Here is a 25,927-nt window from a genome sequence, read left to right on the forward strand (position 1 = left end):
CGGAGCAGAGGTGTAACGTGGGAGTATCGGGAGACTCCCAACACCACTCTCGCGGCTGCATTCTGTACCAGTTGGAGCTTCCGGGTGGTCCTCAAGGGCAGCCCCATGTAGAGAGCGTTGCAGTAGTCCAGACAAGAGGACACGAGCGCATGAGTGACCGTGCACAAATCATCCCGGCTAAGATAGGGCCGCAACTGGCGCACCAGGCGAACCTGGGCGAAGGCCCCCCTAGTCACAGCTCCTATGTGGTCTTCTAAGGTGAGCCGTGAATCTAGGAGGACTCCCAAGTTGCGAGCCCTATCTACGGGGGGTAATAGTTCACCCCCCATAGCCAGAGGTGGAATGTCCGAATAAACCCGGGATGAAGGTATGCAAAGCCACTCAGTCTTGTCGGGGTTGAGTTGAAGTCTGTTCCTCCCCATCCAGACCCGAACCGCCTCCAGGCAACGGGACATCACGTTGAGGGCATCACTGGGGTGGTTTGGGGTCGAAAAGAAAAGTTGGGTATCATCAGCGTACTGATGATACCCAACTCCAAAGCCACGAATGATCTCACCCAGCGGCTTCATGTAGATGTTGAACAGGAGAGGCGAGAGGACCGACCCCTGAGGAACTCCACAAATGAGAGACCTCGCGGTCGACCTCTGCCCCCCTGCCAACACCGACTGCGAACGTCCCAAGAGATAGGAGGAGAACCACTGTAAAACTGTGCCTCCCACTCCCAATCCCCTGAGACGCCGCAGCAAGATACCATGGTCGATGGTATCGAAAGCCGCCGAGAGGTCTAATAGGACTAGAACAGAGGAATGCCCTCTGTCCCGAGCCCTCCAGAGATCATTCACCAGCGCGACCAATGCCGTCTCCGTGCTGTGCCCGGGCCTGAAACCCGATTGGTAAGGGTCTAGATAATCCGCTTCATCCAGGACCAGAGGGAGCTGATGCGCCACCACACTCTCAACAACCTCAACAATACTGAATGTAGCTCATTATCTCTATGCCCAGTATGCTGATCCATAAATTAACCACTCTGTCTGGTTTCACCCAAAGAATATACATGATCCAAACCATTTTTTTAACCTAATATGTTGTATAAACAAAGACTGACACTTGTGCGAAAAGGATTGTGTAGTTCATAAGTAGTGTAGTAAATATAGTGCAATAATAGAACATGATGGATCCTTGCCTCAAGCTTATTTTCTAAAGTCCATGGAGTTCCTATGTAAGCAAGCTTCATAACGTCTTTAAATGACAGAGGCCACTTAATGTTTATAAAGGACAGCATGTGGAAGCAATATGCAGTGAAAGATGTAACAAAGGGGAAAGCTGCATGTACAGCATCTCCATATGCCCAGATCTTGTGTTCATTTGTCAAACTGTAATTCATCTGAGCCTGCAAACCTAAGTTCACACATTGTGCACACACCCAGAGAACACAGAAGACCATGAGGGTAAGGATTGGCTACATGCACTGTGTGTCTGAAACCAATAAACAGTTATTGGACTTGACTGTGGTTTGTTTGAAAAAAAAAGTCAATATGAAACCATAAATTATGTACTCAGCATTTTTTAAATAGCATTAACTGAATACATCAAACGTAACACTTGCGATAAGTGTCATTTGATTAAGGCACAATGCTCCTTTCCTCCTCTGTTCAAACCATAATACCCTTACAATATACTAAGACAAAATGGAACTCCCTTGTGAGGTTTAGGATTTTGACAAACTCACTTACAGTGTAATTATAGCTTAATGAACCCCTTTCATTCTGGTTTAATCACTATAACGTACTTAGGCAAACTATTGGTTAGTACAGTGGCCCCCAACCTTTTGGGTGCCAGGGACCAGTTCAGTGGAGAGAGGCTTTTCCTGGGACCGGAGGGGGTGTGGTTTCATACATCCCACGCATGCACAGATGGGGCTTCACTTGTTTGCCCGGCTTCTGGCAAGCTGCGGACCGGTGCCAGGTTGCGGACCAGGGCTTGGGGACTTCTGAATTAGTATATGATATGAACACATCCAATATGGGTGCATAGTAGAGTAATTGAGGTCAGTTCCCTTACTGGAACTGTGTTTCTACAGCCCACTAATTACATAATCCATTGTACCATGTGAACAATGAGTTGAAAAGACAGTGGTTAAATTAAGCATGCTTAGGACACTGAGCTTGTCGATCAGAAGGTCGGCAGTTTGGCAGGTCAAATCCCAAGTGCCATGTAACAGAGTGAGCGCCTGTTACTCGTCCCAGCTTCTGCCAACCTAGCAGTTCGAAAGCACGTAAAAATGTAAGTAGAAAACTAGGGACCACTCCAGTGGGAAGGTAACAGCGTTCCGTGCGCCTTTGGCGTCTAGTCATGCCGGCCACATGACCACGGAGACGTCCTCGGACAAGCGCTGGCTCTTCAGCTTTGAAACGGAGATGAGCACCGGCCCCTAGAGTTGGAAACGACTAGCACGCATGTACGGGGGAACCTTTACCTTTACCTTTATACAAATATAGCTGGGAAATAGTGTCATTCTGTAGTCTAGATCAGGGGTCCATGGACTGGTACCGGGCTGCGACATGCCAGCAACCAGTCCTCACAAACAAGCAAAGCCCCATCTGTGGGATGCAGGCAGCACACAAAACCACACACTCTCCGGTCTGTGGAAAAACCTTTCTCCACAGAACCAGTCCCTGGTGCCCAGAAGGTTGGGGATCTCTGGTCTAGGTCAGGGGCCTCAAGTCTTAAAGTTTCCAAGGTCAGACAGATCAGTGTAGAGAATCCTGAAGCATGCAAGAAGTTGGACTTGGTGACCTTTTAAGTCCCTTCAGTTGTACAATTTTATAAGAGTGCTTGATGAAACAAACAGAAGAGATAAGGCTCAAGCTTTGGCAGAAGCTTTTAGGGGGCTGGTTTTATTTATAGCCTTTTGAAGATTTAACAATCTTATTTTTCTCTTCGTTTTAGCAAAAATATTATTTTTTGAGTTCTTGGAGTTTTAGGAACGGCATATAGCTCATGAGTTACCCATTCTGCTCTAAAATATAAATGAATGTGCTAAGAGTTTTCCTCCATAATATAGAGCAATTGTACTGCTGCAGAAATTAAGTCATGGGTGTGATAAACAATGCAATTACTGCCCCTACCTTGTTTAGACTCTGTAGCCCTAGCAATTCCCAAGAATTATTATTTCGTGTTAGTGGTTCATTGTTTACCATGCTAAACTTTTTTTTAAAAAAAAGTCTTATCTAGAGCTGTGTCGTAAAAATATTGTTCTTAAATTCAGCAAAGTTCAGGCATGTTGTTTTCACCAAGGATCATTTTGCTGATTAAAAAAAAGGCTTTCCTGGTTTCTCATTTTAAGGATTCTTTTGACAGAATGCTTGTCCAGGTTTGCCTGTACTTCTATTGCAAATGCTTATGGCGCTGCCTGAAATTTGTGGTGCGGAAACTGACCGGACGATGTGAGCTGCAAAGGATCTGCTATAATATCAAGTCTGGAGCTGAAAGAACCTTGAAAATTGGTAAGCACCTTTAGGGCAACTCTTAATATTTATTTTTATTCATTGTGATAATCATAAAATGGTTGACTTATTTGGTTGGTTGGTTGACAGTTCATGAATTGGCTCAAGCCTTGATTAGACTGATTTATTGTATATGAATCTAATTTAAAGTGATTTATTATACATCATCATGAAAACTGACGTTTCAGAATACAGGCAGTCCTCAACTTACAACAGTTCATTTAGTGATTGTTAGTAGTTACAACAGCATGGAAAAAAGAAAAAAAATGTTTTTCACACGACTGTTGCAGCATTCCCGTGGTCACACTATGAAAATTCAGATGCTTGGCAACTGACTCATATATATGACTATTGCAGCATCCCTGGTGTGTGTATGTGTGTCATGTGATCAGCTTTTGTGACCTTCTGACAAACAAAGTCAAAGGGGAGCCCAGATTCATTTGACAACCGTGTTACTAACTTAACAACTACAATTATTCACTTAACCACTGTTAAACAAGAAAGGTCATAAAATGGAGCAAAACTCACTTAACAAACGTTTCACTTAACAACATAAATTTGGGCCTCAATGGTGGTCGCAAGTTGAGGACTACCTGTGTTTTATTGGAAAGCATGTTTTTCTGACCTAGACGTCCCCATCCTGCTGTCTTCCTGAGGTATTGGTTTAAGAAAATGTTGCCTCCTTAATCACAATTAAAGGCAATGAAATTTGCCACTGAAGAGTCTCATAAAGTTCTGATTATCTGTGGCAAGAAGACAGTTGTCAACAGAAGACAAAAGTTAGCAAGCAAGAAAACATTTTATCAAGTTGGGTTTCATTTATTGTATTACACCAGTTTCCTTATTAGGAGCCAACAGTGGTTGATATAGGGGGGAAAAACAAATTTTCCTTGGAGTACACATAGTAGGGGGGTTTTTTTCCTGCAGAATTTAACAAGATAGACAGCAAATGAAACAAAAGCCGCTTGTTCTCTTTTCTGGTGTAGCGTGTAGCTTCGTATCATTAGTTCTCTTCCTTCATAGTACTTGATCTAATACAGGCAGACCTCAATTTACAATCCTCCATTTAAGGATGGTTCAAAATGATGACAGCCTGGGAAAAAGCAATTTACAACCTATCTTCACATTTACAACTGTCACACCATCCCCACAGTTACATGATCACAATTTGGGCAGTCGGCAACCACTTTGCATTTACAACCAAGTTGTAGTATCTGCCATTTAAAATCTTTCCAGCCAATTTCCAGCAAGCAACCTCAATTGGATTTGCTTAATGACTATTTAATTTTCTTAATGGACATGTGCTTTGCTTAACAAGCCCAGTAAAATTGGTTGTAAAATCGAGTCTATTCACATGATATTATGTTTTACAACTGTATCAACTTACAATGGAAATTCCGTCACAGTTCTGGTGGTAAGTTGAAGATAACTGCGATAGCTTCTGGCTTGTTCCGATGTTCACCCTAAATATGACTTTGGTTGTATTTTCTAATGTTTGGTGATTTGGGGGTCCCGATTCGCCATCCTACCTCAAGACTTTAGAAATTCTAGATTGGACAGATTGTCCTGCTGAATAAAAATATATTTTATGTTACTGAGACAGCTTTTTTTAAAAAAAAAAACTTATTTTATTAATCTTTAACTTCCCCCTAAATATTTTGCATACATATAAAAATTCAATCCACTTTGTTTCCTAATAAAATCCCTCCTTTTTCACCTTACCTCACTGGTGAAAGCCCATTGATAAAATATTACATGGTTTTATTGGCCACATTGTTAAAAATGCTAACATGTAATAAAAAATTTAAAATTTCAAAAATATTTTTCCCAACAGAGACATCATTGAAGAATTCAAAAAACAAGGTGGGTAAAAAGTTTCTCTGTATTGTGTTCATTTCATTGATGGATTGATTGATATTGATATTTATATGCCGCCCTTCTCCCTAAGGACTCAGGGCGGCTCACAACAATAAAAACTAAAAAAGAACATGAAAATACAAAATTTAAAAAAGAATTAAACAGTAGATATGTTCAATACATAGTAATTTAACCCCATAAAACCAAATTTAAAACCATAGTCAGTCCAGGCCCGATTTTTGAAACATCCATGTCTTCAGGTCACGGCGAAAGGACCGAAGGTCAGGGGCCATCCGCAGCTCCGGAGGCAACTCATTCCAGAGGGTCGGCGTGCCCACAGAGAAGGCTCTCCCCCTAGGGGTCGCCAGACAGCATTGCTTAACCGACGGAACTCTGAGGAGGCCGACTCTGTGGGAGCGAACCGGGCGATGGGAGGTTGACAATGGCAGCAGGTGGTCTCGCAAATACCCCGGGCCTAAGCCATGTAGGGCTTTAAAGGTAATTACTAGCACCTTGAATTGCACCCGGAGGACAACTGGAAGCCAATGAAGCTCACGCAGGAGTGGAGTAACATGGGAGTATCGAGGAACTCCCATAAGTACCCGCGCGGCCGCATTTTGCACCAGCTGAAGCCTCTGGGTGTACTTCAAGGGCAGCCCCATGTAGAGAGCGTTACAGTAATCCAGGCGAGATGTGACAAGGGCATGGGTGACAGTGCATAGGGCATCTCAGTCCAAAAAGAGGCGCAACAATGTTAGCTCTGCGATCTATACTGCAACAGCAGCATTGGAAACAAGATCTTCAGATACCTGAAATTTACGATACTGTAAAAAGGAAGGAATTGAAATATAACCTCTATATCTTACTGGCTTTGAGATACTTACCTGACATATTTAGAGGTTCAGGAATTGATTGCCTGGTAATATCAATGCTCATTGATTCGCCTTAACAAATAGGGGTCTTTCACCCTTATCCTTTTGACAACTGTTGAATATTCATGAGATGGAAATTTGAAACTTCCTTGTGCATTTTCATTACTATTCTTTTTTATTGTTATTCAGTTAAAGATAATACAGATGATCATCGTTATTAGACTCCATGATGCAGAAGTGTCTATATAGGAGGAGGTTTTCAAAAGAAGATGAAGGCTGCCTTTTTATAACATGCATCATGCATGACTTAAAAAGCGGTGAAGCCTTGATTGTGTGGTACAGCTCTCATCTTGATTTTTTAAAACTTCCCTTGCCTGTCTCGTTCCTCGCCCCCCCCCCCGCCCAAAATAGGCCCAGAAATGTTTCAGTGCAGAGTTAATCAGAGTTAAGTAAATCAGGATAATATCCCTCTTAGGACATCTCATAATCGTTTCAATAATTTATTTCCAGTGCATTTGGGAAAACTGATATGTGATCATTCTTTTTTATTTTCAGTTCCTCCAAAATTCCGTTAGTGTTCCTCCTGATGCAATTGAAAAAACGGTAGATGCCATCATAGAACTCAAAAAGATTAATCCAGATGTAAACCCTCAGTAAGTTTTAAATATGTGGCATTGGGGGAGAGAATGTTTCAGACTTCGTTTTGTATTTCTTTTAAAGTTGATTTTACCACACATTTCCCAGTATAGTGCAGGTTTTGGCAAACGTTTTGTGAAAGATACAAGTATTCCTCGACTTACCATTGTTCTGAGTTAAGACAGCCTCAGAACAGGTGCTTTATGGCCTGCAAATTGACCATGGTCATGTGGTTGCATTTTGTGTTTTTGGCAACGGTTACCTTTATGACCGGTTGTGGCATCGTGCAAGTTTGGCCAGTTTCCATGAAAAAAAATCCCATTCAGAAGTTTCCTTAACAACTCTACCATTCGCTTAAGTGGTGCATTATTCACTTAGATGACCACAGTAGTGATTTGCTTAATGCCTACCACAGAAAATGTCATAAAAGTGGTCCTTCACAAGGTTGCTTCAACTTGTGACTGCAACAGCTTAAAACTGGAGCTGCCTGTAATCCTTTGACATGATCCCACATGAGTGCCAGGGCCACAAATTTGGGTAAATAATTTCTCTACTAAAGCTGTTGATGGACAGTGGGCAGAGTTGCCTCTTTCCCTGGAATCAATTTTTTACCATCTCAATCTGCTTTATTATCCAATGATCATTCCATATATAATGCCTGACATGCACATTTAGTTCTTAATTATTCACGAAGCAAAGCAATGCTTTTAAAAAGCAAAGTTTTTATTTTAATCAGTCAAAATATTCTTTTGCCCCCAGCAAAAGAGGGGAAAAAAAGATTTCTTTTCAGCCACCTCTTAAACAAGAAGGATGCAAATCAGCTGTAAGGACAAACATCAAGGAAATCAGTAAAGATGGTATGTCCACAAGTTCCTTACAGAAAGTTTCTTTTCTGCTGAAGTAAGCAGGCAGTTTGATGTAGAATGCCTAGAAAGTCAGATTTTTGAGCAATACACACTGTCTCAAAAAAATGCTGATCATCTAGAAGAAAAAAAAAAGGAAATAGGCCACCATTCTATACTAAGGTAATATCAGTCCTACAAAGCTGAATTGTTGAGTTTGCTGTGATCTTTTCATTCTAGGCTAAGTGTCTCCCTGCAAGCCTGCCTTTTGCAGATTGTCGGATACAGAAATCTGATTGCTGAGGTGGAAAAGCTGCGTCGAGAGCCATATGATTCTGAAGAGGGTCGGCACGAAGAAATGCTTCTGAAGGTACCTGCTAGAGCTGTGTTTACAATTGAGCTTTGTCTCTTAAGAAGGCCGTGAACAAAGTTACATGCTTAGAGTACTGATAAAAAGATTTAAACTTCCTAAACTCATAGAGTGATTGGAAAGCTGCTAAACTGAGTGGGAAGGTATAGCTTTTTGCTTATTTCTTTAGCTTCCAAAAACTGCAGGCAACAATGTGTTATCTTTAAAATTAGTATAACCAAGATTTTCAATCTGATATCATGAGCAATAGGGAAACAAAGGATAAAATGGGAAAACCTGACTTTTGGGAGCATTAGTATGGTGTCCTAAATCTCTGAATCAACCACAAATGTTTGAAAAAATGGACCTTATCAACACTGAGGTACACTGAGTCCTGTAAATTGGGCTCTGGAACTATATATGCTGTGACTTATCCACCCATGAGCTAAACCTGCTTCTTTCCCCAATGTAAGATCTTTAATATAGAATCCTACATTAAATTCCTTCCTTATGTGTCCAATCACACTTGGCCAATAAAAATATTCTGTTCTGCTCTGCTCTGCTCTACTCTACTCTACTCTACTCTACTCTACTCTACTCTACTCTACTCTACTCTACTCTATTCTATTCTATTCTATTCTATTCTATTCTATTCTATTCTATTCTATTCTATTCGGCTTCCTCTATTTAAAAGTCTCTCCAAGGACCACAACTTTTCATAGTAAAGAGACTCCACAACTGATCAACTTTTACTGAAAACTGAAAATTTCACTGAAAACTGAAAGTTTTCTCTTAAAGAGAGCAATATATAAATTATTTTAATTTATGAATATGGGCCAAATCTGCTTTTGCAGAAGAACACCAATGTTAAAGTCATTGCTCAAATGCCAGTAGACTTACTGACTGAATTCAAAGTGCTGATCAGAATATATTCTGTGCCAGAATTGACTCTAGCTCTGACCAGTCCAAACTTCCAGAGATGACCATCCATGGGTCCACCTCTTTGAGAGGGCAACAGTCAAGTGGCAGGCCTTTTCATTAGTAACCCCCACAGTTTGGAACATGCTACCGCACAGGTACATTTGGCTCCATCCCTTCTTCAATTTCCTAAGGCCATTAAGAGTTTTTGTCAGGTGCAAGAAGTCAGAACCAGGATAGAGTTCAAAAGTACTACAAGTTTATTTCATGCTACCTAGACACAAGATTCTGATTTACTAATGGTCAGGACAAATTGGTGCCAGATAAAAATCAATAGACCTCAAGGGGGAGCTGTACATCTTAATAGGGGCATAGAGATTCCAAACTGATGATGCATTTGACCCTGCCCTCAGGCTCAGCCTAGTCATCTCCAACATCTTCTTTATGCCACTGGATCTTTGACCTTGAACAACTGTAGAGAACCATTATTATGATATTCTAATTTTGTTCTATAGTTTTCTCTGTTTTATTCTTACTTTGTTTTACATTACTCAGAGTCTCAGTTAGTTGGGGCAATTTTCAAATAAGTAAAAATAGGCATGGAAGATGATGATGACAGACTCTTGTCATCTCACAATTAGATAACTACAATTCCACTAACACTGGATTGACTTGAAGATGACTCAGAGGTTCCCATTGGCACAGATTGTGGCTTCCTGCCTGCCTTTAATTGGTTTAGCAGATTAACGCCTATTTTGCAGCCAGTCCACTTGTGGCCACAAGCTCCTGGACACAATTCAAATGCTGGTAATTAATAGCTTCAGCAAAGTTCCAAAGTAAATGAAAACTTACCAAATATTTTTTCATAACAGTTCTCTGAAACTGAAATCATTATAGCCATTTGCTTGCCTGGTATTCTAGCAACATTGTGGATCTGAATCTTAAGCCCTGGCTGAGGCATGAATACCCATTTTTTGAGCAGAAGAGTCTCCAGTATGACAAGCCCTGATATGCTCTTACAAAATTAGTTTAAAGGAGAAAAAAATCCCTTTATGGCTAATGGTGTTTACAGGCATTCTATGGTTTGCAGCTTTGCCTAGAGGTTTGTGCCAAGCTAAAGAAAATAACTATGGAGGCCTGATCGGGATTCTTGCATCATTTCTGTATTAAAGCAAATCAGATTTCCCAGGGGCCATGTTTGAAATGTATGCAGTGTCAAGGAGAAAGCCTTGCTGATTTTTAGTTGGCACATTGCCCCAGGATCCTTCAACACTACGCATAACAATAAAGGCAAAGCCAAGAAGGACTGATTTTTTTAAAAAAAAATCATTGCACACAAGCCCTGTGTTATAATAGACCTGTGATTTTCTTTTACTTCCAAAGCTATGGAAATGCTTGAAACCTGATTCTCCTTTGGAAGCTCGGATTTCCAAGCAGTGGTGTGAAATTGGTTTCCAAGGTGATGATCCTAAAACAGATTTTAGAGGAATGGGGCTCCTGGGGTTGTATAACTTGCTGTAAGTATATTTTTCTTTCTTTCACGTAATGAATTTAAAAGCACAAATTGTTGTTGTTTTTTTAAAAAAATATCCAACCTTTGTCAAGAAAATTATTCTTCAAACACTTGGGTATTCTGAATTGGGTTCATTGCAACTATCTGTCCCCGTAGACAATAATTTCTTTAAATCAACACTACAGTGCCTACAATGGAAGAAAACAGGGTTTAAATTGTTTAATACATCAATTACAATGTCAGCAAGTTTTCAATAGGAGTATCAGATCTCTTGTCTTTTCCACCTGTGGTGGTCATATATCATGCTTTGATTCTTCAGTTGGTATATGTTTTGGGCAAATTAAGAATATTTCCCAGTATGCATTTGGTTAGACGACTGGTTCTCAACCTATTCTTCACCATGGACCCCTTAACACCTTTTGTGGCCACGGACACCCCCCCCAAGACTTAATTCAAGATGTAAATCATAACATTTCTTCAAGCCTTTGCGGACCCTCTGTGATGACATCATGGCTCCCCAGGGACCTGCAGAACACAGGTTGAGAACTACTAGGTTAGATAATTTTTAACAGGTGTGTATACCTCACTTATTCCATTATGTGTGGTGCAGCGGAAAAAATAGGTCTCCGTTTCTTACACACAGTGGTTTGTCTGTTCATTATAAGAATAACCAGATGTTCCAGATGTTGAAAAATATACCTGAAGTGATGTAATGATGTCATTCAATATTGACACATATTGTGTGTTTTTCTCTCTCCCTTCTAGATACTTTGCTGAGCATGATGGTCCTGCAGCTCAGCAAATTCTCTTAGACTCTCTTCAGCCAAGATATAGGTAATGTTTGAAGCTGGAATTAGCAGCAGCATCTAATAAATCATTTGAAATATCAGTTTGCATCCCTTTTATTCTTGATGTAAAATGCTCTTGCATTTTTCTTGCATTCTTTTACTTGGGGGTTGGGGTGAGGATGGGATAAAATGCCTTGCTTTTACATATTTATTTCATTAACAAATCATGAACATTAATCCACATTTAGACTTTTTTTTACTTATTTTCCTTTCTTTTTTCATCTTTCACAATCAAGGGAAATCACTAAAGAGGAAATAAGGTATATATACATATATTCCTTTTCTATTTTATAAGCTTTGCACTAAAGTTTGGAAACCAACATAAAGGAGATCCAGAGGGATAAATTAAAACAAAATCTGAGAAGTTGGCTCCTAGAGTCATTTGGATTCAGACATCATATAAATTAATCGCTATTGGTGATAGTGGCGGTGGTCACGTAGCCAACAAGGTGTTTAGATTGGATTTGGCATTTTTGTTCACCTGTCGAGTCACTCCCATTTTGTTTAATAATGTAAAAAGTATTGTCCCAGGATGTAAGCTGTTCCAAGTAAATCTGCTTTTGCAATTGACTAATGGTGATTTTGTCAATGCTGATGGTGTTCAGGCGGTTCTCTGTGTGTTTTGGAATTGCACCCAAGGTGCCTATTGTTAATATTATTAAAGACCGTGAAGGCTTCGTTACAAGAAGATCCTGGTGAAGGAGCAAGGAGTGATTGCATATGAGGACAAAGAAGAAAGGCAGGCAATACAAAGAACCAAGAAACAAAGATTGAAAGAAATGGGCATGTTGACCACAGATAAGACTGAGGTGATGACATGTAATCTAGTAATCTAGAAACAGAGTAACAGAGTTGGAAGGGACCTTGGAGCCCAACCCACTGCTGAAGCACCACTGAGTTTTTCTAATATTAACTCTAACTATCCAAAATGTCTTAGTGTAGTTTCTACCATTTCACCAATGTCAAGCTTTTCCTTCTTCACTCCCAGTTACTTTTTCTTCCAGGAGAGTGTTGAATAATTGTCATGCAATTAATGTAATCACCATTCTCCATCTTAGTGTCCCCCCCTTTCCTCCAGTCATCCAGAGAAAGTGATTAAATTACATAGTGTACATACATACATAGTGTACATACTGTACAGAAGCGAGTGTAAAAGTGTAAATATTCTGAAGATCTCCCAGTTTTTTTAAAAAAGGCAAAGTCGTATTTCCAAGAGGGCAGGTCTTCATCTAATAGACTTCAGTTATAGGAAGCTAGATTTTGTCTTAATCATATGAGAAACTTCTTAACAGAAGTCTCAACAGTCTCAACATCCTTCTCTTTCAGGATTTTGTTCATCTATGATATTTGAGTAGATTCCATGGTCTTCTTTCACAACTGTTCATAAGTCCCCTGGTGGGGAGGGTACATTTTTCGAATCCCAGAGTTGGATTGATTTCTGGGGCACTTCCTGAGGACCAGATGAGAGCTAAACAGGAGAAGGCCCTCTTCTCCATGTGCTAGATCAGCAAGCTTTGGGCAGCAGCGACATCTTCAAAAGGATCTTTCTTATTGGTAGAAATAATCAAGCAGGTTCATAGCAGGAGAGAGGATTCCTCAGAATATCTATCTTAGATATCCCCACAACTACTACATTGCATTGTAATATACCAATTAGTAATCCTACTATATAGAATATATAGAAATTATATTGGAGAAATATATTGAATATTGAATGTGACTTGTCAACTTTGCTTTTAAGGGAAGATGCTGGCCTATTTATCTATTTTAGAGGATAAATTAGATTTTATTAGAAATCAGAATATAGTCCTTTCCACATAGCAAGACAAAGTCATATTCCATCTTCCAAATGACAAACAGGATTTTCACATCTTCCTATTATTCTGTCTAAATGACTCTGTCCTAGATATTTTAATTCAGAATTAGTTTTATAGCCATGCATGTAATTCTCCAGTAAAAAGCATCCATGAAGGAGGGAGGGAGAGTGAGAAAGAGGGAGAGGGAGGGAGGGAGAGAGAGAGAGAAGCTAGGCAGAGCACCTAACTCTAGTTGATTATGGGCATCTCATGACTTAAAATCAAACTGACAGAAGAGAATATTTGCAGCTCAGGACTGAATTGTGAGGTCCTTAGTGCTCTCTGAGCTTGATGGTTTTCTTGCAGACATTTCATTACCAAACTAGGGAATATCATCAGAGCTAATGAAATGTCTGCAAGAAAATAACCAACTTCAGAGGGCACCAAGAACCTCACAGTTCAATCCTGAGTTGCAAATATTCTTGGGGATTGTTGGTGTTTAAAAGTTAAAGAAAATGGTATAATGCGTCTCCTCTAACTGAAATTTTAGTAATCTAGAAACAGAATAACAGAGTTGGAAGGGGCCTTGGAGCCCAACCCCCTGCTGAAGCACCGCTGAGCTTTTCTAATATTAACTCTAACTATCCAAAATGTCTTAGTGTAGTTGCTACCATTTCACCAATGTCAGGCTTTTCCTTCTTCACTCCCGGTTACTTTTTCTTCCAGGAAGGTGTTGAATAATTGTCATGCAATTAATGTAATCACCATTCTCCATCTTAGTGTCCCCCCCTTTCCTCCAGTAATCCAGAGAAAGTGATTAAATTACATAGTGTACATACATACATATTGTACATACTGTACAGAAGCAAGTTAAGATGGGGGAGAGGGGAGGAAAATAGATCCAAAATCACTCCTTTCTCTTTTATCAACCTTCTCACATAAGAACTCTCCTGAGACACAACCTGTCTTGCTTGAAGGCTTAAGGGATGATAGGCTATTTGTCCCTTTGTTTATTTTTAATGATACTGAGAGCTGCCATTTTCCATCCAGATTTAGGGAACTCGCTTGTCAAAATCAAATGAATACATTGTCAGGAATGTGGGGCATCACAGGTACACTAGTTTTCAGATGTTTTAAAACAACTCCACATAAAGGCAATTTATTTCCTTCTTTTCTCCTTCCAATAAGTAATGTCATTTTCTCTTACTTTTTCAAGTGATTTGTCTTACCTGCCTTAGGCTGCAGTCAGACTTGTAAAAATGTGAAAGAAATATAGAACACGGATTTTTTCTCTTTCTCTCTCAGTGTACTGCCTGGAGAGTCAGTGTCTCTGACACAAGAGGGATCAGTCTCAAAATATTTTAACAAGGAGAAGTATGTTACAGTGATAGCCAAACAAGTTAAATTGGCTTCAGAGATAAACAATTTAAAAGCCCATCTCAAAAGACAGAATAAAATGCTATCAGACTGATTAGCTTTTCCACTGAGGTGACATACTATAGGGAAGGGGAAAAACATTTTTCATTTGTAAACCATCCTTTTATTTAACTTTTTCAGCAAATATAGCAAGACTGAATGGGAGAAGAAAAAGTTTGATAAAGCTATTGGGTAAGTGCAGCATTCCAAACCAGAAATCCCATTAGAGTCATCCTCGTTTGCTGATAATTTTGTAATTAAATCCCTGCTCACTCTGCTTGTCATGGAATTGTAGAAGGAGATTTCTTATCTTTCAGAAATATCTCTGCTTTGTTTTTATTTTTATTTTTTGAAGGCATTGATGAGACAAGATGTGCGATGTGGTAAGAACACTCTGCTTAGCTGTTGATTTTAATAAGCTCCATGCTGTCGTCTATTGGGAAATGGTTATAGTGGTTATCATGGTGGACTGGAACAAATTTAAGTCCACCCTCTGCAAAGGAAATTCATTGGATGACTTTGGGTTAGTTGCTCACTCTCAGCCCACTGCACAGTTGTGGGAGGTTTACAGTGAAGGAAAACACTACCTCCAGGTTAAAAGATTAGCGTGCAAATCTAATGTTGTCGACTTATGACCACAATTGAGCCCAAAATTTCTATGGCTAAGCAAGATAGTTGTTAAGTGAATTTTTCCCCATTTTATGCCATTTTTGCCACAGTTGTTAAGTAAATCACTACTGTTAAATTAGTAGCACGTTGTTAAGTGAATTTTGCTTTCCCATTGACTTTGCTTGTCACAAAGGTGATCACATGACCCTGGGCCACTGCAAGCATCATAAATATGAATCAGTTGCTAAGCATCCCAGTTTAGATCACGTGACCATGGGGATGGTGCAACGGTTGTAATGGTCGTAACTCATTTTTTTTCAGTGCTGTTGTAACTTGGAAGGGTCACTAAATGTAAGTTGAGGACCACCTGTAAATAAACCAGTGTTTGTTGAAGAATCCTGTGCTGCCTGCTGTGAAGTCTCTGAGGCTCCTAGAATTGTTAAACTGGAAAAGGGCCACAGTAAACCATTTATGAGATTCTGGATTCAGCCCCGTCTCCTGGAGTCAGATTCAGCTTGAAAGCAACTTCATCTTTATTCTGAGGTTTGAGGAAAAGGATGCAAATGCCACCAATATGTGGCTTCCTTGATCGTTGATCCTGAAATACGTGGCATGGGCTAGAGGCACGGAATTTGGAAAGGGGAACTAATTGGAAAATTGCATTGTACATTGCATTGTAGAAATTCCATTGTGACATTACAAATAAAGGAGAATATTTGTAGCTCAGGGTTGAAATGAGGGGTCCTTGGTGCTCTCTGATGTTACCTAGTTTGGGTAATGAAACATCTGCAAGGAAACAACCAAGCTCAGAGAGCACCAAAGACCACTGCATTGTGACACTCACGGAAGGGCAGAAGTCAGGGAACATTAATAATAATAATAATAATAATAATAATAATAATAATAATAATAATAATAAGAAGAAGAAGAAGAAGAAGAAGAAGAAGAAGAAGAAGAAGAAGAAGAAGAAGAAGAAGAAGAAGAAGAAGAAGAAGAAGAAGAAAAAAGTTGGAAGGGACCTTGGAGGTCATCTAGTCCAACCCCCTGCTCAGGCAGGAAACCCTATACCATTTCAGGCAAATGGCTGTCCAGTCTCTTCTTAAAAACTTCCAGTGTTGGAGCATTCACCACTTCTGGAGGCAGGTTGTTCCACTGGTTAATTGTTCTAACTGTCAGGAAGTTTCTCCTTAGTTCTAGGTTGCTTCTCTCCTTGACTAGTTTGCATCCATTGCTTCTTGTCCTGCTTTCAGGTGCTTTGGAGAATAGCTTGACTCCCTCTTCTTTGTGGCAGCCCCTAGATATTGGAACACTGCTATCATGTCACCCCTCACCCTTCTCTTCGTTAAACTAAAGGTAAAGGTTGCCCCGCACATGCGTGCTAGTCGTTTCCGACTCTAGGGGCCGGTGCTCATCTCCGTTTCAAAGCCAAAGAGCCAGCGCTTGCCCAAGGACGTCTCCGTGGTCATGTGGCCAGCATGACTAGACACCAAAGGCGCACGGAATGCTATTACCTTCCCACCGTAGTGGTCCCTATTTTTCTACTTGCATTTTTACGTGCTTTCGAACTGCACGTTGGCAGAAGCTGGGATGAGTAACAGGCGCTCACTCTGTTACGCGGCACTCGGGATTCGACCCGCCAAACTTCCGACCTGATCGACAAGCTCAGCGTCCTAACCCACTGAGCCACCGCGTCCCTTTTCATTAAACTACACATACCCAATTCCAGCAACCATTCCCTATATGTTTTAGCCTCCAGTCCCCGAATCATCTTTGTTGCCCTTCTCTGTACCCTTTCTAGAGTCTCAACATCTTTTTTACATCATGGTGACCAAAACTGGATGCAGTATTCCAGGTGTGGCCTTACCAAAGCATTGTAAAGTAGTATTAGTACTTCACTTGATCTTGATTTTATCCCTCTGTTAATGCAGCCTAGCACTGTGTTGGCTGTTTTGGCAGCTGCAGCACACTGCTGGCTCATATTGAAGTGATTGACTACTAGGACTCCGAGATCCCTCTCACAGTTACTACTATTGAGCAAGGTACCCCCTATACTATACCTGTGCATTTGATTTTTCCTGCCTAAATGTAGAACCTTACTTTTTTCACCATTGAATTTCATTTTTTAGATAGCACCCAGTGTTCGAGTCTGTTAGTATATATTTGTCCATATATTTTGATGGCGTGGGTTTCTCACCTATCCCTTCTTTGAAATCAGACTTCTTCTCCTTATTTATGACTTGGGAGAAACATTTGTTCAATAAGGATGAGTTGTTACCAAGAAAACTTTCAATAGAGGCATGTCCGTTAGTACAACTGTTGTTATTTCAATAGGAATCACTTATTAGGTTTGTTTCAGTCCAGTAATGGAAATAGATTTATTATAGTTCTTCAGGATTGGTGGGTTGGTAGTAGGTTGGTTGATGGTGTGCCATCAAGTTGTTGAGCCTTCGGATCTGCGTAAATATTCCTCCGTGATTATATCTTTTCATGATGACCTGGAAGGTCATTGAGGTCTTCCAATAGTGCCCTCATCACCACTGTAGCTGAGTTCATGCACTTTCTTGCTGGTCAATCTCTTCACTTTCCTTCCACCTTTCCTACAAATTAGAGCCTTTTCCAAAGAGTTAAGTCTTTGTATAATACATCCAAAGTTGGATAATTTAAGTGTGGTCATTTTTGCCTGACGTGAGAACTCTGGCTTGATTTGTCTGACAATCTATTTGTTTTCTTGGCTGTCTGCAGTATTCTTATGGGATATAGTCCCATATTAAACAACTCTTGTAAAAGTTGCAATTGAATAAACTGAGCAAAAGAAAACTGTTACAATCATTCATTAAAAAGGTAAATGTAAAGGTTCCCCCGCACATGCGTGCCAGTCGTTTCCAACTCTAGGGGCCGGTGCTCATCTCCGTTTCAAAGCCAAAGAGCCAGCGCTTGTCCGAGGACGTCTCCATGGTCATGTGGCCGGCAAGTCTAGACGCCAAAGGCGCACGGAACACTATTACCTTCCCACCGTAGTGATACCTATTTTACTACTTGCATTTTTACGTGCTTTCGAACTGCTAGGTTGGCAGAAGCTGGGACGAGTAACAGGCGCTCACTCTGTTACGCAGCACTCGGGATTCGACCCGCCAAACTGCCGACCTTCTGATCGACAAGCTCAGCGTCCTAACCCACTGAGCCACCGCGTCCCTAATCATTCATTACCCATGCATTATTCACCTTCCTTTAAGGTGTATTTCTTTCTACTTTTAACAAGTAGCTCTTGATGTACAACCACGTTTGGGCTCAGAACTTCTCCCATTAAGTAAGGCAGCTTTAAGCAAGTTTCACCCAATTTTACTACCTTTTTTGCCATGGTCATTAAGTGAATCAGCATGGTTGTTAAGTGAATCCCACCCACCCCCATTGACTTTGCTTGTCAAAACCCCCCAAAAAGGATGCAGATAGTGATCACATGAGCTTGGGATGCTGCAACCATTATAAATTCATATTGGTTGCCAAGCTCCCAAATTTTGATCGTGGGACTGCAGAGATGCTGAAGTGTTCGTAAATGAGAGGACAGGTTGTAAGTCCATTTTTCAGCAGTGTAACTGCAGTTGGTAAATGAATGGTCTTAAGTTGAGGACTACCTGTATACTCTTTTGTCAGTCATGCTGTGATATTGAAAAAAAGCATGAGACAGGATGTAGACATTCAACAAAAGATGGCAAATTCAGACTTTCATAATGGCATGCAAGTGCAACTGAAAAAAGAAACACGGAAATCAAACTGTTTAACATGACTTTTTGGAAACAGGAATGACTGTGAATTTTCTAGATGTAATAGTTCCTTCAGCTTTAGTTTTATTCTTTGTAATCTCATTTCTGTATTTCTTGCAGATTTTCCTTTGCTATTGTTGGCATCAACATAACAGAACTTGCATACAACCTGCTTGTGAGTGGTGCTCTGAAGACACATTGCTACAATGTTGCTCCAGAAGCTCCAACATTAGCCCATTTCCAGCAAACATTTTGTGAGTATTTGTGTGTGTGTGTGTGTGTGTGTGTGTGTGTGAGTGAGTTGAGTGTGAGAGAGAGAGAGAGGAGAGAGAGAGAGAGAGGATTTCTCTGTGTAAGAAAATGATTGCATTTATGTAATTTCTTGAAATCACAAGGGATCAATTATACAAAATGTTGTTGCACTCCATTGACTAAATATATGCTTTATATTAAAATATTAGGTTCTTAGAATGATCTATATTTGGCAGTAATAGATCCGTTTCAGGAAAAATAAGCCAGTCTGTTTTATGCAAAATCTCATAATAAACGAACATTTTCCCCATGTTGGCTAAAGTAAACTTGTCTCCAAAGGAAAACAGTTTTGAAACGTCCCCCAGATTCCACTCTTCTGTGTATTTTTGATGATTAAATCCTTTATGAGCATTGGATAATTTTTAACATTATTCAGGACAACACGTTGTTATGATTTGCAAGGCCAGCAGATGGTGCTGTTTTATTTCTGCCATCATCAAACACTCATTTTTAACTTTGTCTTCTAATTCTGCTCCTTGGTTACATTCAAAGTAGAAAACCAAAACCCCACCTCAACTGTCCATCTGGTCCATTCAAATAGAGCCAATCCAAAGGTGTCAAATTGTTCTGGGAACGAACCAATAAGGTGCCACTCTCAAGGTTGTCAAGTCTCTTCATACCGTCTTCCCTCCATCCGAAGATAAGACAGAGGGGCCAGAGGCACCTTCCTTTCTCACCCCAAGAAAGAGATGGGACATTTCAAAGAGAAAGAACAAAGCAAAGGAAATACACTGCAGAAACCCCATATGCCCCCTCCCTGCCATAGAATGGCAGAACCCCAAAAGGGGGTTAATGGAAAGAAGGGTTTAAGGGTTCTGAGAGGCGGGGCTGGCTATCAGAATTTTGAATCTGGGTTGTAAGTAGATTTTTCGGGATCTGACAGTATTTCAAATAGTCACTAAGTGATGGATCATAAGTCAAAGAATACTTATAGCTAATTATAAATAAACCTGTCAAAAATTGTGTGTGTATGTGAGAGTGAGTGAGCACTGAATGTCAGTAATGGCTGGTGAATTCTGGAAGTTGAAGTTCAAACATCTTCAAGTTACCAAGGTTGATATATATATATATATATCTGTGTGTATGTGTGTGTGTGTGTGTGTGTGATATGTTAACTCTTAGATTACCTTGCTAGGCCCCAAACATGGGGCAAATCTTTATTTCCTGTTTTCAGCCTTATCTCAAAGGCCATCGAACAGGCTGTAGTCACACCGGACAGTTCATATATTTGTTTAAATTACTAACAAAGAATTTAGGGAGGCTGATATGCATTTCGGACTCATTAGTCCTCATCATACCCTTCTGAGATTCGAACCTGGGCTGCTTGCACGTTAGGCAATGTTTTTACTTCTTGAGCCACAGGTTCTCTCTCGCTTTGTTAGCCTTGCTAATTAACTCTTTCATTCCTGTTTTGGCCCAACTCAGGGCTTATCCACAGGAACTAGTCAACTTATGACAGCTCATTATTTGTGCAAATTATTCAAATTGCTAATAAAGAAGGGAGAAAGAACCCGTGGCTCAGGAAGTTAAAACACTGCCTGATATATATAATCAGCCCAGGTTCGAATCTCAGATAAAGGGTATGACTAACTGATGAGAACATAAAGAGTTCGAAATGATCATCTTAGCCTCCCAAATTCTTTATTAGCAATTTGAATAATTTGCATATATATATATATATATATATATGTGTGTGTGTGTGTGTGTGTGTGTGTGTGTGTGTGTGTGTGTGTGTGTGTATAATATATATAATATATATAATATTTATATACCGCCCTTCTCCCGAAGGACTCAGGGCGGTGAACAGGGCAAGAATAAAAAATACAAAGATTACAAAAGTTAAAAAAAGAATTAAATATATGCCCACTAAAAACAGTAAATACAATATTAAAACAACAATTTAAAAAAACCCACCAATCCCCCATCAGGCCAGGCCGGCTTGTTCGAATAAGAATGTTTTTAGATCGCGACGAAAGGAGCGAAGATTGGGCGCCATCCGGAGCTCAACCGGTAACTGATTCCATAGCTCCGGGGCGTGTGTGTGCGTGTGTGTGTGTGTGTAAATGTTTTGGCTTGCTAACAAAGAATATATATGTATGTATGTATGTATGTATGTATGTATGTATGTATATGTTAAATGTTTGTTAAGCATTCAGAATACACTTGCTTAGATATGTGTGTGTGTGTGTGTGTTAAATGTTTGTTAAGGATTCAGAATACACTTGCTTAGTCCCATGGGATAAATCTTATTTCCTGTTTCAGCCTAGCCCAAGGCCATCTACAGGCAGTAGCCACAGCAGTGGCAGCTCATATTTGTGCAAATTTTTTTTGGCTTGCTAACAAAGAATATCGGTCTCCCTTTATTCTTTGTTAGCAAGCCAAATACACACACACACACACACACACACACACACACACACACACATATATACATATGTCATATGTTAACTCTTAGATTTACACAATTTACACAAATATATATATATATATATATATATATATATATATATATATATATATATATATATATATATATATATATATATGCAATATCTGAACTGAAAATTCCCATGTGCAACGTCAGTTTTATATAGTTTACCCAAAAGATGGTTCTTCTGCTTTGCTTTTGAAGGCTTCCTACATTGTTAGTTCGATATAGGTTCTTTAAAGGCTGTTTGGGTAAAACTGGGGAATACCTTTGCAAACATACTTTGAGGGGTGGGGGGGGGGAAGGCTTTGTGTTTTTTTCTAGCCTCATTTTACCAGAAACTAATTTTCTAAATTATCCTTGTACCTTCCGAGCTTTTGCCCTACCAGCATTCCAGCCACAGACTTATACTTCACTTTTCCAAGTTTATATGCTTGGATTAAAGGTTAGTGCAATTGCAGTATTCATATGCACAGTTTGAAATGATTGTTTAAAACAGGTAACTTAGCTGTTTAGTTTTGGGTTTTGTTCTTACCTAGAAAGATTGAACTGAAGAAGCAACACAAGGCCTTTTGAAGAGATACTGATAATAAGAATAAGAAATAAAAACATTTTTCTTGGGATGAAGCAAAATACCTTTGATTAAAAAGAAAGGGCACTTGGAAAAGTTGAAAAAGTAATCATGTGCACTAAAATACTGCAACATTAAAATGTCTCTCATTCTGTCTGCTTTTTTTTAAAAAAAGTGGCTTTTTCCAAACTAGTCCTTTTTACCTGTCTTGCATGCACGATGGCAGAGATTTATGAGAACCCATCTGGGCTGTTCCTGCCTTCAGCAGCACTTCCTTCTCTCCGTGCGGTTCGTATTATCCCACATCCATACTATTGCCAAAGAAAGTCATAGCATTAAGTGACATTTGGATTAGGTTACAGGTAGAAGAGGAATAGTAAAACTGTTTATGCATCGAAGGAAAACCCGATTCATTTGAATTCAACTCCTTTGACTTTTTGCCCCCGTAGGCTACTTGATGCATGAATTTCATAAATTCTGGATTGAAGAGGATCCCCTGGACATAATGGAGTTCAATCGGGTGCGAGAGAAATTTCACAAACGGATTATCAGGCAGCTGCAGAATCCGAATATGGCATTATGCCCTCACTTTGCTGCCTCGGAAAGCTTAATCAACCTGTAGCCATCGCCCTGGTTTGATTTGGAAACACTGCCTGGTTCTTGTGTTACACCACCCTCTAGAGATAAATTGCTGATGTATTGAATGATCACGGCAAGTGCATGCCTGCTTCTTGATGCAGTATTCATTTCTCGCGCTCTCTTTCAGCAACCGCCTCCCACAGCTCCAATGGAGAGTTTGGTCACTGTCCAAGAGAGCTCATATTGCAATATTTTGCAGTGTTAAAAACATTTTGAATTGATGTCCTGTGTTTCTTTCCCTTCCTTTTAAGGCCAACGTTTCTCAACTTTGGCAGCTTTCAAATGTGCAGACTTCAGCTCCCAGAATTCCCCAGCCAGCCCTTGCTGCCTGCGGAATTCTGGGAGTTGGAGTCCACACATCTGAAAGCTGCCATGATTTTTAGGTTCTTATCTCTTCCCTTTGCTACTGCATATTTCATTTAATTAAAGAACTGTATTTCTGTCGCTGGGCGGGGGATTTTTTGTTGTTGTTGTTTATATACACAGAATAGTTTAGTTGGAAACTTGTACTGTGAGGACTTTTGAACGTATTCATTTTGTTTTATGATAACTGTTTTCTTTAAAAACTGGGCACGATCCAGTTGTAAGTTAACTTTTTTCAGTTCTGTTCAGTGGCGTAGCGTGGGGGGTGCAGGGAGGGCCGGGCGCACCGGGCGCAACATCTGGGGGGGCGCATTAGATGCATTTTACTTTAATTACATCAGTATTTTCATAACAAACAATACATGTGCTTAGGGCAGCGTTTCCCAACCTTAGGAACTTGAAGATGCGTGGACTTCAACTCCCAGAATTCCCCAGCCAGCTATGCTGGCTTAGGGGGTCAGGGTTTCTTTAACTAATCTAGTGGAAGAGACTCGAGTGCTAAAATCCACGGGTTAGGAGGCGCAAATTACTTGCCTTGCCCCGGGTGCTGACAACCCACGCTACGCCACTGGTTCTGTTTAACTCAATGGGACTGAAGTGAAGGGAACTGAGAAATGCTAGCATTAAACTGGTCTCCTGCTTTTGAATATCATTTATAAAGCCTAAACTTGACAAAAGACATTAAATGTAACAATTTCTCCCTCATGCAGACATGCATGCTTCGTGGAAAAAAAAATAGTAAGATTTGTAATAAAAATGTGTGAATAATTTTATCATACATAAAGAATTTATAACGAGGCTATGATGGCAGGGAGTTTGAATGAATGTGAGGGAATGAATTAAATTGATAAGAATTCATGGATGTAAGCAAGTCTCCAGCAACTTTATATAACTTGGTTACCTTCATACGTGCCGGACTGCTCTTCTCATTAGATGTTCTTCTCATCTCCAACCTCCATGATTATAAAAAAATATCCTTTTCAAGAGGAGGAGCAGAGGAGGTTTATCTCATTAATGGTTTATTCTGGAGTATGGTCTCAGTATACAGCAGGAGTCTTCAAACTTGGCCCTTTTATGACTTATGGACTTCAACTCCCAGAATTCCTCAGCCAGCGTCCACAAGTCATAAAAGGGCCAAATTTGAAGACCCCTGGTATACAGCTAAACTTTGAAAATGGAGAATTCACTGGTTGTATTTCTGCATGTCTGAATGCAATTTGATTGTGAGAGAGTGTGTTTTTGATTGCTTTAAGGGGACAAAGCTATATTTTCTTCATTTTTCAATTACTGAATTTTGGGCTTGGATTATCAGCTTTGTTCCTAGCTGAAAGGAATTAACAAAGAGGTGTGAAAGGAGTAAACATAACTGGTTATTAAGCAATTAAAGGGATTTAAGGGAAGAAATGTGCACATTCTGTATAGAACATTCTCATAAAATTGTGCTGAAATGACTGGTAGATGCATTACCTTTTCCATGAAGCTCATGCAAATATTCATTTTTTTTTAAAAAAAAGGAATTTCAGAGGAACAAATTCATTTTGGTTGTCGTCAGTTCCCTTTGACACCCTGGATAATCTACACTCAGTTGTATTTACCATGGTATGTCATAGTAACATGATTTTTCTTTTTTACCTTCTGACTGTTATAGGGTAGGTTATGAAATTGCTTACATAGCAAGATTGAATTTGAGGTATTGCCTAATTATTTGTGGATTATATGAATAAATGACATCATTCCAAACAGGAAAAGTGTGTGGGGCTCGTTATTTAAAATGAAGCAGTGTTAAGTGTTGCTGCTCAGGTATTTCCAAGAGAAAGATTTGGAAGAAGAATGATACCATCTTAATCAATTCTGTCCACTAAGGAGAAATGGTGTATAATTTCTTTCCTAACGATATGGTAGAATCCAGATTTAGCTGATTTTAAAACCACCCCCAAATTTGGGGAACCCACTTTAACATGGCTCATTTCAGAGTGTGTAGGAAATTCATCAAGGCAAAAGGATCAGCTTTGAAAGACATCAAAGAGAGTTCTCTCTTTTGTCCTCCCATCTAATGCTTGTCCCATTTTAGTAGCTCGTATGTGGTATAGCGGACCTATATTCCCTTGAGTGCAGTGGATCAAATAAATAAATCTTCCTGCCACATTTTCCATTGCCATTTTTTAAAACTCGGGGCAAAAATCAATGAGATGAAGATTGATTCTTCTGAAACACCCATACTCCTCTCTTGAGGGTCCTTCGTCCAACTGGAATAGAGTCTTATACAGGGAGATGATCCCAGAGTTCTCTGTTAAGGATTAAATGTCTGGAAACACCCTCTTATAGGCACTAGCAGGTTGTTAGAGCACTTGTTAAAGCACAGCCTTTTGTATCCTTAGGATTTAAGTGGCAGTAGAGTGGTTCAGACATCAGCATAAATAGCATAATTGATGCTAAGCATTGAAGGACAGATTCAAAGCACTGGACTGACATGTAGAATAAGTAAGACCTCTAAGGCAGAAAAGTCATAATTTATGTAATGTTTTTAGGGATATCCCAGGTATTTTTTCCCAAATAACATCTTGATCTTTTGCTATAACCCATAGTGCTCAAGTAGTTCCGTTCCTCACAAGGTAAGAAGAAAGTTAACTTACATAATGCCTGCCCTGCATTGCAAAACTGAAAAAAATATGGCTGAAAGATCTTGAAACT

General features: G+C 39.8%; 1 protein-coding gene across 1 annotated transcript; it reads left to right on the forward strand.

Moving 5' to 3' along the window:
- Window positions 1-3,361: 3,361 nt before the first annotated feature.
- ELMOD1 (ELMO domain containing 1) lies at window positions 3,362-22,856 on the forward strand (the record flags this gene model as incomplete). Its single annotated transcript, XM_083363069.1, has 10 exons — window positions 3,362-3,506; window positions 5,341-5,369; window positions 6,791-6,888; window positions 7,954-8,083; window positions 10,364-10,497; window positions 11,259-11,327; window positions 11,578-11,601; window positions 14,695-14,745; window positions 19,044-19,177; window positions 22,684-22,856. The coding sequence occupies 10 exons, from the start codon at window positions 3,362-3,364 to the stop codon at window positions 22,854-22,856; spliced, it is 987 nt and encodes a 328-aa protein (XP_083219195.1).
- Window positions 22,857-25,927: the final 3,071 nt, after the last annotated feature.

Source organism: Vipera ursinii (genome assembly GCF_947247035.1).
Source record: "Vipera ursinii genome assembly, chromosome: 4".
Taxonomy (NCBI): Eukaryota; Metazoa; Chordata; class Lepidosauria; order Squamata; family Viperidae; genus Vipera; species Vipera ursinii.